The 17,955-nt window shown below is 43.5% G+C and overlaps 1 protein-coding gene across 2 annotated transcripts; it reads right to left on the reverse strand.

Annotated features, from left to right (window-relative positions):
• Nucleotides 1-1,082: 1,082 nt before the first annotated feature.
• On the reverse strand, nt 1,083-17,573 carry Grsf1 (G-rich RNA sequence binding factor 1). Of its 2 annotated transcripts, none has more exons than XM_021210447.2 (10): nt 17,142-17,573; nt 15,057-15,213; nt 13,927-14,082; nt 12,831-12,974; nt 11,959-12,094; nt 7,928-8,112; nt 6,488-6,609; nt 5,559-5,694; nt 4,965-5,040; nt 1,083-2,072 (listed from the first exon to the last, which is right to left on the reverse strand). In XM_021210447.2, the coding sequence occupies exons 1-9, from the start codon at nt 17,493-17,495 to the stop codon at nt 4,991-4,993; spliced, it is 1,440 nt and encodes a 479-aa protein (XP_021066106.1). In that variant the 5' UTR covers nt 17,496-17,573; the 3' UTR covers nt 1,083-2,072; nt 4,965-4,990. The 2 variants fall into 2 exon arrangements, with proteins under 2 accessions (XP_021066106.1, XP_021066107.1); XM_021210448.2 differs by lacking the exon at nt 17,142-17,573 and adding an exon at nt 16,880-17,005.
• Nucleotides 17,574-17,955: the final 382 nt, after the last annotated feature.

Raw genomic sequence — 17,955 nt, forward strand, 5'->3', positions numbered from 1 at the left:
TTGCTTCCGTTTTCCTCCCTTGCAGCTCCCTTGTCAGGCAGAGCGGACCACAGGCTCCTGCCATACCCCTAATCCTGTTTCATGAGTTTTCTTTAAGTTAGGAGTTTAGGGCACAAGATTGCTCTTTTGTAGTTCACACTGAATTCTAATGTGTGATCCTCCTGCCTCGGCTTTCTGAGTGCTATGATTATAAATGAACTTTCATTCAACTATGTGATTCTTTTCCATTAACGTCACCTATCAGCAACCACTAATTCAGTGGCCTAAGTTATGAGAAATCCTGAAGAGAGACAATGTCAGTTCATAATTTCCCAGTGTTACAACTTGCTTTGTACAGAGAACTCAGCCTCCAGAGAGGCACAATACATCCCTTCAAGCTTACCCAAAGCAGAGCACTTAATGCCAACACACCTACAGATCAATCCCACAGCAAATCAGAGACCAGCTGTGGAAGAGAGAAAGCTCACACCCTAAGATACGTAACTCTAGACACCAACTCTCATGGTCTGACCAACTACTTATGAAACATATCCATCTAAGTAAACTGTTAAGCTAGGTAAGCCAGGGGTTGTTTTGTTTTTGAGATACAGTCTCACTACATAGCCCTGGTTGGCCCAAAACTCAACATGTAGCTCATTCTGGCCTCAAACTTACAGGGATTTGCCCAACTCTGCCTCTGTTGTGTGGGGATTAAAAGCTTACATGCTGCCACACCCAACTCTAAGCCACTTTTTTACTGATTTTTTTTTTTAACACACCTGGAAACCATCTCTTCTCATATTAATATATCAGGACTTGATAAATAAAAAATAAGATGACTCCTACCTTCTAGTAACAAATACTCTTAGGTAATCTCCAACTTAAACTTTCATTTATTGTCTACATGACAGTAATTTTGCCCCTTAGCTGGTAATCACAGGTGGCTATGTACTAAGCAATGCATGTCTCTTCCACGTTACCACCTTTGAAAGCTCAGAAAATTCAATCTGAGGAGATTTATTATCTCTTGGTGGCAGCTGTCACCCTGAGAATAGGAACAAGGTAAAGAAAATATATAGAACTTTGATTCTTCTACACAGGTATACATAAAGTTAAAGTTTATTAGTGACTATTTTTGAAGCCAGCATTTTGTCCAATATTTAAATAACAAGCTATTTAGTATTAAAGCAGAGGTGCTGCCACAATGTGACAGAAATACAGCTTTATCCACAGATCCTTCACACAATTATACATTAAATGCTAGTTTGATTTAAGCAAGGCACCCCTACTTGTTCTAAATATGGGATGGCTACCCCACTGGAAAAGCAAACAAGGGGACTTAGATTGTTTTCCCTATCTAGAGCTGGTTCAATTCAAGTGAAGCTATCAGTGTCCTTACCAGCCTGGACTGCTTTGATATGTCACATTACGATTTCAAACCTAATAGCCTTAAGATTTGTCTGTCCAAGAAAAAAAGTGAAAGACACCTAGACTTCCATGACATGGACAGATAGGCACCAACGTCAAATGCCTTCAGGTCAAGGCTTAGGGAGGCAAAGTGTTTCTAAAGACGTAACTGCTGAGTGGCCACTTACACTCACTAACCTGTGGTTTGCTATTTTTTAAAACTTCTATCCCTAAGTAATCAAATACAGATAAAATGAAAAGCTAGTTGACCAAATCAGACTGGCTTATTAAAGTTCTGAAACCTTCTGTTGCTTTGGTGAGTGTTTGGTAAAAATACACCATGAATTTATTCCATGAGTTTGTGTCAGAGCTCTCAGTCACAGGCAACAACAAGCGGGAGTAAGGATCTAAGGAGCAGCACTGGGTGGAAACATCATCTTAAATCTGCAATACAGCCTCAGGACAGAAAACTAAGTCACACAGACCAGAATTTCTCAATCGCAACCTGGACTGTTTAAACAGAATTTTAAATTTGTAGCTTATTTCATAATCCCAAACCAAATCTTTCTCTGTCTAAACACAGCACTAAGATGCACAGATCCTTTCTCCAGCAGTTGCTGCCAATCAACTGGATCTTTTTATCCCACGTCTCAGAGATGTGCAAATGAGATGCTTCCTGCTTCATCCTGAAAATAAAAAACAAAAAAATGTTATGTGTTTACTCACAATGAAAGACATTTGCATGTCTTCCCGTATCACTTAAAATGAAAATTCACCTCCCCAATTTAGAGCAAATTATCCCACAAATCAATTAATTTAGGTAAGAAAAATTAGTTAGGCCAGGCATGGTGGCACACGCCTTTAATCCCAGCACTTGGGAGGCAAAGACAGGCGGATTTCTGAGTTTGAGGCCAGCCTGGTCTACAGAATGAGTTCCAGGACAGCCAGGACTACACAGAGAAACCCTGTCTCGAAAAAACTGAAAAAGAAAAAAAAAAAAGAAAGAAAAATTAGTTAGGCATTAGTATATGTACACAGCCTTGAATAAGTCCAGAAATGAGCACAAAAAATGTATTTTGCAAAAACTGAGCTAATATTCCATGTTTAACAGCTACAATGTATCAGAGCTTTATGTCCAAAATTGTATTACCTGTGTTTTCAAAACCGCTAAGTCCCTTAAAGAATCCATCACTACTTTCAGAAAAATGACTTCAATATAATATATTGAAATACAACATGAAAGAAAGAAGGCACTTTATATAAGAGAACAAATACCAAGTAGCAAAATGCTGAGGATAAGTTAACCTAAATATTACATCGTGTACTTAAAACAGAAACTTATTTTACAGCCAAGTACAGTATACATGCCTGGAACCCCAGTATTTAAGACTGAGTTGAGAGGATTAAAAGTTCAAGGACAGCTTAGGCTATATAACAAATGCTTTTTCAAAAAGCCAAAACCAACACCAGTAAATAGATAGATAGATAGATAGATAGATAGATAGATAGATAGATAGACAGACAGACAGACAGACAGACAGACAGACAAACATGGGAAAAATCAAACAGTACCAAATTAACTCTGACTCAGTGTCAGCCCATGTTAGTATAGTGGTCCCCCCTCACCAGAGAAGCTTCCTACAGGAGACAGACATTACAGCTGGCAAAAGGCAAAGAATCTACATGAGGGTGACCGGCCCAACTGATGTAGGTACAACACAAGCCCACCTCCAGCTCAGGGAGCCTCTTTTTTTTTTTTTTTTTTTTTTTTTTTTTTTACATTTCAAATGCTATCCCGAATGTCCCCTAAACCCTCCCTCCACCCCTGCTCCCCTACTCACCCACTCCTACTTCTTGGCCCTGGCGTTCCCCTGTATGGGGCATATAAAGTTTGCAAGACCAAGAGGGCCTCTCTTCCCAATGATGGCCGATTAGGCCATCTTCTGCTACATATGCAGCTAGAGACTCAAGCTCAGGGGGTACTGGTTAGTTCATATTGTTGTTCCACCTACAGGGTTGCAGACCCCTTCAGCTCCTTGGGTAACTTCTCTAGCTCCTCCATTGGGAACCCTGTGTTCTATCCTATAGATGACTGTGGGCATCCACTTCTGTATTTGTCAGGGAGCCTCTCTTAAGAGGGGGTGAGAAGAGGACAAGAGCCTGAGGCTCAGCACGCTGCTGCGAAGAGGGTGAGATGGCTGCATGAATGACGTCTCAGCACATTGGCTGCCTACACAAGGCCTGCATAATGGCAACAGCAGATGACATGTCAAGGTAGACAGGAAAATTTCACAAGGCTCCACCCTAGATCAAGAGCCACAGGCAATCAACTGCTGCTAAAAGGGAGAACCAGTTTTCTCTAGGGATGAGACCTCAGAGAGGATATCCAATTCCAAATGCTCAGCTCTAACAAACACACAGGCAACACGAGAAGGACTTGGGGTGGACAGAGGGGGTGAGGGGAGAGGGGGAGAGAGAGAGAGAGAGATTGTGTGTGTGTGTGTGTGTGTGTGTGTGTGTGTGCGCGCGCCCACATGCATGTGTTGTGTGTGAGAAACAATTATCAATGAAGTAGGGGATATGGGAGGAAAGGAAGGGTAGAAAAGATGTAAATATAGCACTCAAGGATGGTTGTGTATATACCTTACAGCTGAGGAAATGGACTTTTAAATGAAAAGCTAATGTAAAATACATTTTCTGTGTTATGATTACAGCTATTAAAAGGAATTATTCAATTAGTTTAGCCATATAGCATGTGAGGATGATGCTTAAAGCCATTATATAATCACATTTCTAAGAAATATTTTATATTGATGATTTACAACCATTATTTTGGTCTTTACTGAAAAGAGAACTGCAGTGACAAATCTGGCATTTTGGTTTCTTTAAAAAACACAGAAATAGGGGCTGGAGAGATGGCTCAGTAGATAAGAGCACTGACTGATCTTCTGAAGGTCCTGAGTTCAAATCCCAGCAACCACATGGTGGCTCACAACCATCCCTAATGAGATCTGGCACCCTCTTCTGGTGCATCTGAAGACAGCTACAGTGTACTTACATATAATAAATAAATCTTTTAAAACAAAACAAACAAATAAACAAACAAAACCCACAGAAATATAAGAACATGTTTTTTTTTAATCTCAGGTATGAGATATGAGGCTGCTTCAGTCTGTCCACAGCAGCTGACTATGATTTGCCTCATGCTCTAGCAAGGGTGTGATTTTGCCAGCTGCAGATAGTTCTTGCGATTGTGTGCCATTTGGAATTCTGGGAACATTTTAGAAAGGCTAGAACCACACATGGGCTGTGGGTTGATGGTGGTTGGTCACTGGTTGTTTGAGAGGGTTGGTTGTAACTGACATTAGTTGTGGTTGAACAAGAAACAAAAAGAAAGATTCAGGGATCTTTCTCTTCTCCCTAGTGTTATGGGGTTGGAGAGGGTGGAGAAGAGTGAAGAAAAAAGAACGCACAAAGCAGCCAAGAGTCCAGTTACAGAGAATGGCTTCTACCATATTAGCAATTAGTGAGCTGATTAGTAATTACTGTAAGTTTTTTCAATGTTATAGCTTAATTACCTTATTTTCTGGGGTCTGTTGAAGTCTTATTTCCCTTTAGGACATGAATTTAGGAACAGCTCAATATACCTATGTTCTGAATATTTAAAAAAAAAAAAAGTTAGTTTTACAAAGTCTGAAAAACATTAAATCCCCTTTTAATCATACTTCAGACAGCAGCACAGATCCTTTAACCTTTCTCTAATCAAATAAAAACAAAGCTAAGTGTGGTGGCACACAGCTATATTCCCAGCTAGTTGGAGCTGAAGTAGAAGACCGCTTGTGCCTCTTCAGTTTGAGATCAGCCCAGACAACAGTATCTATCTCAAAATGACAGTAATAGCTGGGTGTGCTGGCCTACACCTCAAACACTGGTCTAGGCTACAGAGTGAGACATCCTCAGGCTAGGCAAATACATAAAATTAAAAAACCAAAAAGCTAGACAGAAATATAAATATGCAAAATAATCAGAAGACAAATTTTGATCTTTTTACATTCAAGTTGGTAGTACTAAAAAGAATGCAATTTGCCAAAGGGAAAAATTCTAGGCGAATTCCCAAATACATGCATAAACAAAGCACCAGGGCAGGAAAACAGTGGGCATTACAGACTTACGGACATGGGACCGATCCTTGAGCATGGCTGCAACAGCATCCTCATGGGTATCAAAGTGCACGTCAGCTTCTCCAGTGGCCTTCCCGCTGGAGCTGTATTCCATGGTGATTCTCACAGGCTTCAGTGGAGCAAAGAACTAAACAAGGCCAAACAAACAACTCAATTAGGAACTGTAGCTTTTCCCCTTTTCCCTAGCTCGTAACACACAGTGGCATACTGGGTCATGATGCTGGAAAAATGCCTGTGAGATGACTCGGCAAGTAAAGGCACACACCCATCCCATTCCTAATACCTGGGTTTAATGCCCAGAAGTCTGACCCCTGTAGGGTGACCTCTGACCTCCATACACAGGCCATGTACACCCCCCTCTTCCTACCTCTCCCCCAAAACTCCACATAATAGTTTTTTAAAAATATTGCCAAGCGGTGGCAAAACAAAATTCCCAGGCCAGCCTTGAGAACCGCCATTACTGTCAGAGCTAGGTGCAGAAGGTCACTTTCACCTTGTGATAGGAGCATCAGGACGCTATGCCACAGAGCATGCAATTGCTCTGTACTGGCAGCCCAAGCCTCACTGCCTGAACTAAAGGTAAATGGATCAAACTGCCTTACCCTGATTACTAAACCTCCTCCACCTTACTACCGGCTCCATAAAACCCTCATGTTTTTTACTTCAATTATAATAATGCAAAGGCACTTTTTGAAGTGAAAGGGTCTAACGACTCTGCCCAAGCTACCCCCCACCTCCCGGGCTCCCACCAGTCCTGTGTAAACCATGCACCACAGCGACAGAGGATAGAGTAGGCTTCAGCAAGGAGAGATGCTGGCTAAAAGGAAATTGCAGAAACCGTTTCCCAACATCCCTCAAATTCATCCACGTCCCACGTTAGATTGCCCAACCCTATGGAAATGAAGCTTACTGCCACACACATTTATAATGTCTTGGGCATTGGCTTGGAAAGGCAATCCTCTCATGTGGACAAAATGCAGGGAAGGCAGAGTTCCAAAATCAACAGCCTCTGGAAGTTTTTCTGACATCTCCTTAGGCAATTCTGAGGAAGAACAAAAAACACTGTCAAGGACACAAAAGCTTCCAGAGCTATTAGCAGATTATAATTAGATATGACCTTTAAGTCAAAGCCCTCAATTCTTCTTGAACCAGAACGCATGGGCTTTAAAGGCCAAAACCTAAAATTTCTGCTACTTAACAGCTGTCACCTGAAGAACCATTAAAAGCACTTAGGACCTCAAACCATTCCCAAATGAAGAATTTTTCTCAATGTGACTAGACAATAAAATGGCCATTAATTATATTGCAAAATATGAGAACTGTCTCCGTTGTAGGTACTAAAAAACAAACAAACAAACAAAAAAATAGCAAATTTGGTGTCAGGATAGCCCAAGAGCATTGGGTTTATAAGCATTTCCAAATTCCAAATCCCAAAGAATTAAATCCAGAAGCAAACAAAATTCCTTACTTCATATACCTGCTCTCTAGCTGAGTCATTTCCTACTTCAGCTTAAGCACTGACTTTTTACTTTGGTTTGTTATGTTTGTACTACCTAGCCTTTGAGACAGTCTACAAAATGACAAAAAGAAACAAGGAGTGCCTGCTAGAGTGATCGCTCACTCAGTGGTAAGAGCTCCAGCAGCCGTGGCTGTCCCAGTCCCACCTACATGGTGGCTTACAACCATTTGTAACTCCCTACCTGATGGCCTCTTCCAACCTCTAAAGGTACCACATAATATACAGATACACACACACACTACAAATAATAGTAACAAAAACTAATAAAAAGGACTGGGGAGGCGGCTCAGTGGTTAGCATGAGCTACTAGCTCTAGCGTGTACTTCTCAGAGGACCGGAGTTCAGTTCCCAGCACCCCTTTCTGGCGGCTCACAACTGCTTCTAATTCCAGCTCTACTGAAGCCATTTGGCCGCCACAGAACTAGCACACTGTATAGACACGCATATACCAATTAAAAATTTAAACACAGTAATTTAAAAACAAACAACAGGGGTCAGTCAAGACTGTTGAGTTAGTAAAGGCAGCCGCTGGCAACACTGATGACCTAGGTTCTATTCCTGGGTCACCTGGGAGAGAACCAACTCTGCACATTGTCCTCTGATGTCCACACATGCACATGGCCAAGTGGATTCATATAGATAATGCACACAACATACATACAATTTTTTTATTTAGAAACATAATAATTAAACCTTTGTGTATATATAATACATTCGCTACTCACACTGAATATTTAACTCAATCCCCCTGTTCGAACCTCACAATTTCATACAAGCTAGCCATGAAGTCTTAACAAAACCTAAAGGTACAAAGCGATCTTCAGAAGAGACGGGGCACTACCTGTCTCTTTATCACTTTCAAAAGCCGCCACAGGCCGAGTATCTTCATTTGTTCCATGCTCCTCAAACACCCCTTCTGGCTCAGTTATATATTTAGTAGGAGGAGAAGCTGCCATTTTCTTTCCTTTATGTGATCCAACATGTGTTCGAACTTCATTCCTTCTGCTAGGAAATATCTCTATGTATCTAAAACAAATGAAAAGGCATGAACAATATAAACTAACTTAAAATACAGACAGTGTACAGCAAACTTAAAATAATAATTAGGTCTGTGTGAGTAGAGATGGCTCAGCAATTAAGAGCACTTGCTGCTCTCCAGAGGACCCACTGCTTAGTTCCTAGCACCCACATGGAGCAGCTCACAATCCCCTACAGCTCCAACACAAGGGACTCCAGCTAAAATAATCAGGTATATTATATTTCCATAGCTTATAAAACATGAATATCCAAAGACGAGGGCAAGAATAAAAAGTCCATCTACACATTACTTTATAAGAATGTTCTTTCAGCAGAATAGGTCAACATGCTAATTTGCCCCAAAATATCACTTATGTATACATGTTTTATGAATATGGTATTTTTCATTTATGCAGTTTTTAAATGTGTTTTTGAAAGAGCTTATTAAAGTTTAATCCTCACAGTACTTACATATGATTGTGAGCTCCTTGTTTCAAGGGAATAACTTATAAACTAATATCATATCCCAGCTACTTATAAAAGAAAATATGTGAACAAGCATATATATTTTGTAATAGTATTCTTTTGCTTCATGAGAACTAAAGTGTACACACACACACACACACACACACACACACACACACACACAAAGTAATCTGGAAGACAGACATGGCAGCGCACACTATAAGGCAAGCACCAGAAGGGTGCTCACTCAAAAGTTCAAGGCCAGAGGAGGCTGCACAGTGAATTCTATGCCAGCTTGAGCTACAGTTAAGAGCCTGTCTCAGAACAGAAATAAAATCTCCCAAGTCTTTTTGCTATTTGTTCTCAGAGGGTACTTGGTTGAAAACTGAGTCCCATGGTAAGAGTAATGAGGGACACTGTGGAGCCATGAACTAAGAGGTCAGTGGGAGCTTTTGGTCATTTGGGGCCTTGACCACAGAAGGGAACACATGGGTCTTCCAGAATCAGTTCTCAGGACACCAGAAGCTGTAACTCTGACCATAACCTCTGAGTCACTCATTCTATAGCTTCCTTTCCCAGAATGTATTTTTTTTAAACTGTATTACTATTGTATGAATGTATACAAGAATTAATGTATGTGTAGAGGTTAGAGACTAACTTGGTGGAATCTGTTCTCTCTTTCTATCTTGCCATGGGAATTAAACTCAGGTCTGCAGGTAGTCAGGCTAGCAAGTAAACGCTTTAACCTGCCAAGCTGTCCCTCCCAACATAGGATGTGACTTTTTTTTTTTTATCCCCACACTAAACTGCTCTTGGCCAGCATTCCCAGGGAAGGTTGTAAGAGGGCTGGATTCCAAAACCTCACCACACTGGACTTTTAAGCATTTAAAACTTGGAACAGCCTTATTCTTTATAAAGTGAGCATACTCTTTCTTATAGTAATGAAAGCAGACTAATACAGTTCTTGTATTTCCACAACTAACAATCTTAGGGACTTACAGCTCAATTTGGCAAATCAAATCTATACAAAACACTAAAAGCTACAAAGAACTTCTCCAGAACTTAAGTAAGTGGCTAATAAGAAATTTAAAAATTATCATAAATACTATCAGGCACATTGACATATATTACTATAATCCCAGGAGTTGGGGGTGGGAATGAAAAGATCAGAGGTTCAGACCAGCCTAGGCTACAGATCAAGTTCAGGGGCCAGTGAGATGGCCCAGTGGGTAACGGCACTTGTTGCCAACTAGTGTGATTCTCATCTCTGAACAACACACATGGTGAACAGGAGAGCCAGCTCTTCCATGCTGTCCCAGCTGTGCTCTGACTCTACAGACAAGTTCTGCACACGTGTGTACACAAGTGAACACACAGACACAAATGTAATAAAGTTTCCTTTAAGTTAATGCGAATTCAAGGCCAGCTGGGTTACACAGTAAGTGACACTTGACCTCAGCTCACTGATGAGGTGCCTCCCCTGGCATGCTCAAAGCCCTAGGTTCCATCTGTAAAGCCCCAGGAAAGACAGACAACTAAGACCACCACTGCTTTAAGGGACAGCAGTGGTGGCACACACATAACATTCAGGAGGCAAAGGCAGGAGGATGGCATGTTTGAGGCTAGCCTTGTCCGTTTAACCAGGTCCAGGCCAGTCTAAGCTACACAAGAAAACCTTCATGCCAGACACTTGTTCTTGCAGAGGAGCCAGGTTCAATTCCCAGCACCTACATAGTGACTGATAACCATTTATAACCCCAGTTCCTCCAGATCTAACAAGAAGCACACATGTGATGAGCATGCAGGCAAACCATTCATACACATAAAAATAAATCAATCTTAAAAAAAAACAAACAAACAAACAAACAAACAAAAAAACCCAAAAACCTGTCTGTGCCCAAAAGAACCCAAGGAACATGGAAATCAATTCTTTAAGAGGATCCTGAGGGCTGGAGAGATGGCTCAGTGGTTAAGAGCACTTGACTGCTCTTCCAGAGGTCCTGAGTTCGAGAGCCACTAACTAACTATATAGCAATGGGCTCTGATGCTCTCTTCTGATGTGCATGAAGACAGAGCACCCATACGCATAAAAAAGGCCGGGCGTGGTGGTACGCACCTTTAATCCCAGCACTTGGGAGGCAGAGGCAGGTGGATCTCTTGAGATCAAGGCCAGCCTGGTTTACAGAGTGAGTTCCAGGACAGTCAGGGCTACACAGAGAAACCCTGTCTTGAAAAAAGCCAAAAAAGCACTTGTTCTTGCAGAACCCAGCCACCCAGGTGGCTTTCAACCACCCCAACTCAAGTCCCAGGGCATCTGACATCCTCTTTTGACCATCCTAGATATTAGGCACACATATGCATGAGAGCAAAATTTAGGTACATCGAAAAGGAATTCTAAGGAATGTAGCAGAACAGTGATTTAAAAGTATGCATTTTTACTAAATCTTCAAAAATGAAACCGAAACACACACCTACCTCATTAAACATACTGATATAAACATGGCCTCCTACCTCATTATACACACTCTAACATATGACCATGTCAGTGTATAAGACAACTGACCTGACTTCCTCAAAAGCCAATCACAATTTTGAAAAGAGAGGGCTGGAGCTAGGGAGACAGTTCAGATGGCTAAGTGCTGGCTGCACACGCATAAGGCTCTGAGTCTGGATCCCTAGGTCCACATAAAAGCCAGATGTGGTGACAGATCCTTAGCTTCAGAGCTGGAAGGGAGACAGGAGGAGGCAGGTGGATCCCAAGGGCTTGCTGACCACCACTGGTTCAGTGAGACCCACCCCAAATAATTAGGTGGAGAGAGACTAGAGGAAAGCCGCTACATATGCAGAGATGGGTGGACAAGCACACCTATAACACACACACACACACACATGAATACACTGCACACAAACACACATAAAAGAGAGGGACTTTAAAAAAAAAATAGATGTGCTCTAGATTAATAAAATTAGTCACATATCAAAAGTACTACTGTATGAACTTCTTAGATTCTGGTTCACACGAGTCAATTATAAAGATATTTTATCTTTAGATATTTTAAGATATTTTTCCACAGATGGAAAAATGTGATTATGGGTAGCTAATAGACAGTAAGATAGTGCTAATTTTGTTAACATGAAAATACTGTGGTTATGAAAAGAAAATTTCTTTAAAAACCATACGAAAAAAAAAAAAAAAAAACCAGCGAGACTTGGATTTTATAGACGACCTTTCACTTAGAACGCAACATATCAGAGCAGTTACTCTGAATGATGAGCATTTGTGGCTCATTGTGGTATCCCTAGTTTAACAAGTTTAGATAACATGACCGGGATGGTACAATGCACTCATCAAAATGACCTGACACCTCTGCCAACAGCTGCTCCACTCACCGGTTACCAATTTCTTCCCTGTGCTTTAGAAGCGCTTGGTTGGCCATTTCTGGTTCTTCAAACTGTACATAGGCTTCCCCCGTTTTTCTTCTCCCTCTATAATCCATCACAAAAGTAATGTCTATTATGTTCAGTCCTAGGATACAAAATTTACAAATCAGTGCTTCCAACAAGAGCTTTCTTCATTGGGCTTAAGCTTACTCATGCACTATAATATTTAGATGCTATTTGCCAACTTCAAAGCTGTACGTGTTCAAGGACAAACAATCATTATGGAACTAAAACCTCTGTGCTTGTCAGGAGCATGGAGAATGTTACAGATACATAGTGCACCTCTCTCAAAGTTTTCCTTGGTCTTTTTGGGGGAGCAAGGAGGAGACTGATTATATTTTAGGAGAGTTTTTAAACAAGCAAAGTTACTGACAGGCATATTTTGTAGCCAGAAGTTAGATAATGTGTTTTCTTCTGACTTCTGATCTCCAGTATCCACATAAAATCCATATGTGGTGACAGATCTTTAACTTCATCTCCTCCCCAGTGCTGGGATTATAGGTATGAACTGCCATACATAGTTTATGTGGTACTGGGATCTAATACCAGGCTTTGTGAATGATAAACAAGCATTCCACCAACTGAGCTACATTCCCCAGCCCAGATGGTTTTAAGTCATATAAATGATTACTGTCTTGGAAAAATGTGACCACTATTTTAAGAAAATAGTTTCTTCATAGTTTAACAAATATTATGAAACTATTCTGAAAGTTGACATTCAGAAGGGCCTTCCTGAAAGACTGAAACACTTCAAAGGTACAAAAGGAAGAATAATGACAGGAAGAAACTTTAAGTCCAAACATGATGTCACTGTCACCCACCTGCAAAGAAGTCCACAATGTCCTTTTCATTGCAGCTGTAAGGAAGTCCTCTCAGGCGGACCACACCATCACTGAGCATGGGCGAAGGCTTGACCTGCAGGCTCTTCATTAAGGCATCCACATCTTCGTTGTTTATTTCATACACTACAAAGGAAAGAGCACACACACAAAGATAAATACACTGCTACTTGAATTCAAACATTATAGTTTTAATCTTTGTGAATTTCTGTCAAGAATTTAACAAGTAAGCCTGGACGTTGTGGCGCACACCTTTGATCCCAGCACTTGGGAAGCAAAGGCAGGCGGATTTCTGAGTTCGAGACTAGACTGGTCTACAAAGTGAGTTCCAGGACAGCCAGGCTATACAGAGAAACCCTGTCTCGAAAAAAAAAAAAAAAAAAAGAATTTAACAAGTAACACTCATTGAATATATACTGTGCTCCAGGCATAAACTATTTAATCCTCAAAACTTTAAGATAGACTTAGGCAATACTTTTATTCTATAGATTTAAAAACTGAGATTGAGCCAGGGAGATGGTTCAGCAGTTCCAAATATGATAGAACCCACATCAGATATCAATCAGCAGTTCCAAATATGATAGAACCCACTTCTAGAGTTGTCTTCTGGTACCCCCATGTGGACCCTACCACACATATCATATGTAAACACAGACACACATACGCTCAAAAACCTATTTTTTAAAAAAGAAACACAGCAGAGCTGAAGAGATGGCTTTTCCAAGAGGATCCAAGTTTGGTTTCCAGCAAACAGATAAGGTAGCTCACAAGCTGCTAGCTCCAGCTGCAAAGGATGTGACACCTGCTACCGTCAGGGTTCCAGCACTCATATCCATATTACACTTATACATACACACATACACACACACACACACACATATTTCACTTTCACAAGCTGTAAAATAATACCTAAAATTTTGTTTGAAAAATGCTATAACAAAACCTAATTCTAATAGTAAGCTAAGATCTTTAAGATGTCTAACATTTAACCACTGTGCCATTGTTGAAGATTTTATCACAACTGCCCTGAAAAGTTTAAAGTCTAAAGATCCCAAAGTCAGACCCTGAGCTCACACACCTTCCACATACCGCTGCCCCATGTACATCCGGTGCTTTTCTAAGGCCTTCTGTACATCCTGCTCAGACTCCATCTCTATTAAGGCATCGCCCCTCCGTTTCCCATCTCTATTTAGGAGGAAATGTATTCCATTCTCGCTGTTTCGGATTCTGCAGTCTAAAAATATATGGTTAAAGTCACTGAACACAGAAGGCAAAGCTTTGGCTCCATTTTACACATCACAACAATGCAGGAACCAAAAAGTGCTTACTGAATTCTTCAGTTTTCAAATATACTTTTATTATTTCCCCTCCCCCAACTTCTCCCAGATTCTGTTCATAAACTCAGGCACTGAAACCATCCAAATGTTAATGAAGGTGGCAGTCTAAAAATATTCCAAGTAGAGAAGATGGGTGCCATGCACCTTCAATCCCAACACTCAGGAGGCAGAGGCAGACAGATCTCTGAGTGTGAGGCCAGTCTGTCTACAGAGTGAGCTTCAAGACACACAAAGAGAATGCTGGGGGGTGGGGCACATAAAAAGAGAACAACAAACCAAGCACAGAACGCATCATTTCCCAACCATTAACCAGCAACTGATGTTCATTCTTAGTTGTCTTTCTTTAAAAATGTCCATAAAGTACTTTCTGTAAAAATAATCATTACAATAATCTAACTTTACAACTTTATACTGCCCATTTCCTATGCAAACCCAAAAAGTAATCAGTGAGTGGCTTATAAAATGTGATTCACATGACACCATCTTATTTACATTAGTTGATACATTCAGTTTTAAGAGGAAGACTTAAAATCACAGTCAGATAGCAGCAATAAAAACTGACCGCACAGTGGGAAATCTCTCAAACTTATTAAAAAGAGAACTCAGTTCAATGTACGAATTATAGGGCATGAACAGCTCCTCTAGTTATGCACACAATAAAACATGACTGCTAACTGAATGTCACACTCTGTAACTTCAGCATACTGACTTCTGTTATATTCCGTCTTAAATCTGCACGCTCTGCATATGGCATCAGCACCTGGTGTGGAAAGGCCAGCAGCAGCAGCAGCAGCAGAACTGGATCATTCCTCACCCTCACAGCTGCCTCCAACAAAAGAAACTGCTTCTTTAAAGCAGACGGATGACATACCTGAGAAAAAGTTAAGAACATCTTCCACAGTGCAGGACCACGGCAGCCCCTGAGCTCGAATGAGATAAACATCATCCACGTCTTCTCCTAGCTTGGATGGGCTCAGTTCGTACTCAGGCAGAGATGGGAGGTCTTCCAGGTAGGTAGTTTTGGACTCCTTTCAAGAAGAAAACAACCGTAAAGACATTTCTTTGACAACCTACTTAGAAAAGCCGCTTACCTCTACAAACAGATGCAGATGAGATTATTTCAGAGGTGAGAAGAACACTTCTCCACCCTCTGGCTTTGTTTCCTTTGAAGAGTGTCTGTCCATGTGGCCCAGGCGACCCCAAATGCACCACCACCCTGCCACCATCTCCCTGTGCTGGCTCCCAGGCTAGCTATGCTAGGACGGCTTTGGCTTCCGTTTATATTTTATATCCTAAGGTGATATGCCAGTACATTCCGGTGGTAGTACTACCACTAAGGGCAGGGCTGCCTTCCAAACGCTGGGAGTAAGAGTACTTTCATTAAAAGCCATACAATGACAAATTATACCGCTTAACTGAAAACCGCCCCATGCACAAAACACAACCTCAAACCATCATCTCAAAGCACGGATTACCTGGAACAAGGCAAGATACAGAACAAGATGCCTTTTAAGTGTTATAATAAAAATACAAAATCCTGAAAATTAAAAAAAAAAAAAAGAAAACTACAGGGGGGGAAAGAATAAAGATGCACGATATAAAAGATAGGACATTCCAATTTGGGAGGGGAGGAGAAGTACCATCTGAAAAATAGCAAACACATTTGTCTAAACTGGACAGTAAAACGAAGAGCCAAAGGCAAAAGGAACATAGAGCGGCCGGCTATTTTGTGTTCGGCTCTATGAAGGGATACTTCACTCGGTAGGCAAAGGAAGTTAATAAAAAGGCATTGGGACATGGGTAAATGCCCTGAAAAAAACTAATGTAAGAGCAAGTGAATAAGGGAAAGAACAGAAACGGCAACAGCAGAGACAGGTGCAGCGGGGGGCTCAGACACTGTTACTTTCTGTTTCCCTAGAATTCCATAAACATCTCATCTTTACAAAAAAAAAAAAAAAAAAAATAGTGCAGCAGAAAGTATTGGGCGGAGATTCAAATCAATTAGCTCAGCTACTGGCAGACATCAGCCATGCAGATGAACCACCCAGATATCACTAATTCAAGCAGATGCAAAACTGAATTAAGATAAACATGGCCCGTAGCATTACTAGGTTAGGTAGCCCCAAAGCAGCCAGACACTTCCCAGGTGCCACATGAGCCTCAAAAGAGAAATGTCCCACATATACAGAGGACCAAATGTTTGCAATATGAATTCTGACAATGTCTTTCTGAAAAGACGGGGAACGACAAGAAAAAAGATCGTGGAGTCACAACCGAAGCCCCCAAGTCCTCACCCACGGACGCCCCCGCCCCACACACGTTCTCTCCCAGTTTCCCACGGTCTCCCCCACAGCTCTCCGCGTCCGCAGAGCCCCGCTGCACCAAAGGTCCTTCTGTCAAGGCGAGTGGACTTGCAGAGGTGACCTTCAGTCAGGTGGACCGCCCGCCTCTCCCCGCGGACACGGGAGAGGGGCGCGCGGGGCCCGTCCCCAGGCTAGCCCACGATCCCGTGCGCGCGGGGCTGCGCGTCGGTGACCGGCCGAGGAGGCCCGAGCCGCCCGGCCTACGGCTCCCACCGCACGCCCGGCCGGCCCCGACCCTCCGCGGGCTCCGGCCGCTCAGCTTCACCTCCAGCGGGCATAAGGCTAGGGGGGAGGCGGGGTGGGGGGCGTCGGCGGCGCCCCCAAAACCTACCATGGGCCCGGCGGGAAACAAGGCCTCTACATTCACCCCAGCCACACTTACACTGCCCAACCGCCCAGACTCGGAGGGAACAAAACAGAAGAGCCGGGGCCGGGAGAGCGTCCCTTGTTCCCGTGCCCAATAGGAGGACGGAGCGGGAGGGAGGCGGGGGTGCGGTGCGTGCCGCGGATCCCCGGGCGCGCACGCGGGGCGCTCGCGGACAGACGGACGCGGGCGCGCGGCCGCCGAGGGTCCCGCGCGCGGCGCCACGTACCTGGCTGTAACCCCGCGCCGGGCCCGCGGCGGCCGCCAGCGATCGCGGAAGCAGCGGGGCGCGCAGGGCCGAGTAGGACGCGGCGGCGGCCGCGGCGGCGGAGGGACGGGCAGGGACGGGACCCGCCAGCCTCCCGGCGGCCGCAGGCCCGAGCTGCAGGCCCCGGGTCTGCGAAGCGGCGGCCGCGGCGGCCCCGAGGAGCAGCAGCAGGCGGCGGCGGCCAGAGACGCCCGACGGGAAGGTGCCGGCGGCGGAGTAGAAGGGCAGGCAGGCGGCGCCGGTCCGCCGGCAGCTGCTGCAGTTGCAGCCGCAACCCCGGAGCAACGCCCCTAGCACCCAGCGCGTCCCGGCCATCGGCTCCGGAGGCGACGCGGGGCCTGGAGGTGGCCGCTGTGGCGCGAGCCGAGGGGAAGTGGAATCCAGGGCGGGGGAGGGGGCACCGGGCACATGCGCCGCGCGCACCCGGGGCTGAGACGAGGCTCGGAGGCGGAGGTGAGCCAGCGGTCCCGCCCAGGCTCCGCCCTCGGGGCGGGGCTACCCCGCCGGTAAGGGTGTGGGTGGGGTGACCTGAGAGCCTCCAGAGTGGAAGCCGTCCCAGGTCCTCCTGCTCAGGTTAGAGCTGAGGTCTGCGGGCCACGGAGGCCCGGCGATGTTTCTGAAAGGAATGGGATAACTAGCTCTAAATCGTTTTGGGACGACGCTGAGGGGGCGTTGATACCCTCAACCTCAAAATACGTGCAGAAGGCCAATTTTGTTTTGAACGGAAGCACTGATTTTATAGTATAGTATATGTGTGATATATATATATATATAT

This window comes from Mus pahari, chromosome 13 (assembly GCF_900095145.1).
Source record: "Mus pahari chromosome 13, PAHARI_EIJ_v1.1, whole genome shotgun sequence".
NCBI classification, from domain to species: domain Eukaryota; kingdom Metazoa; phylum Chordata; class Mammalia; order Rodentia; family Muridae; genus Mus; species Mus pahari.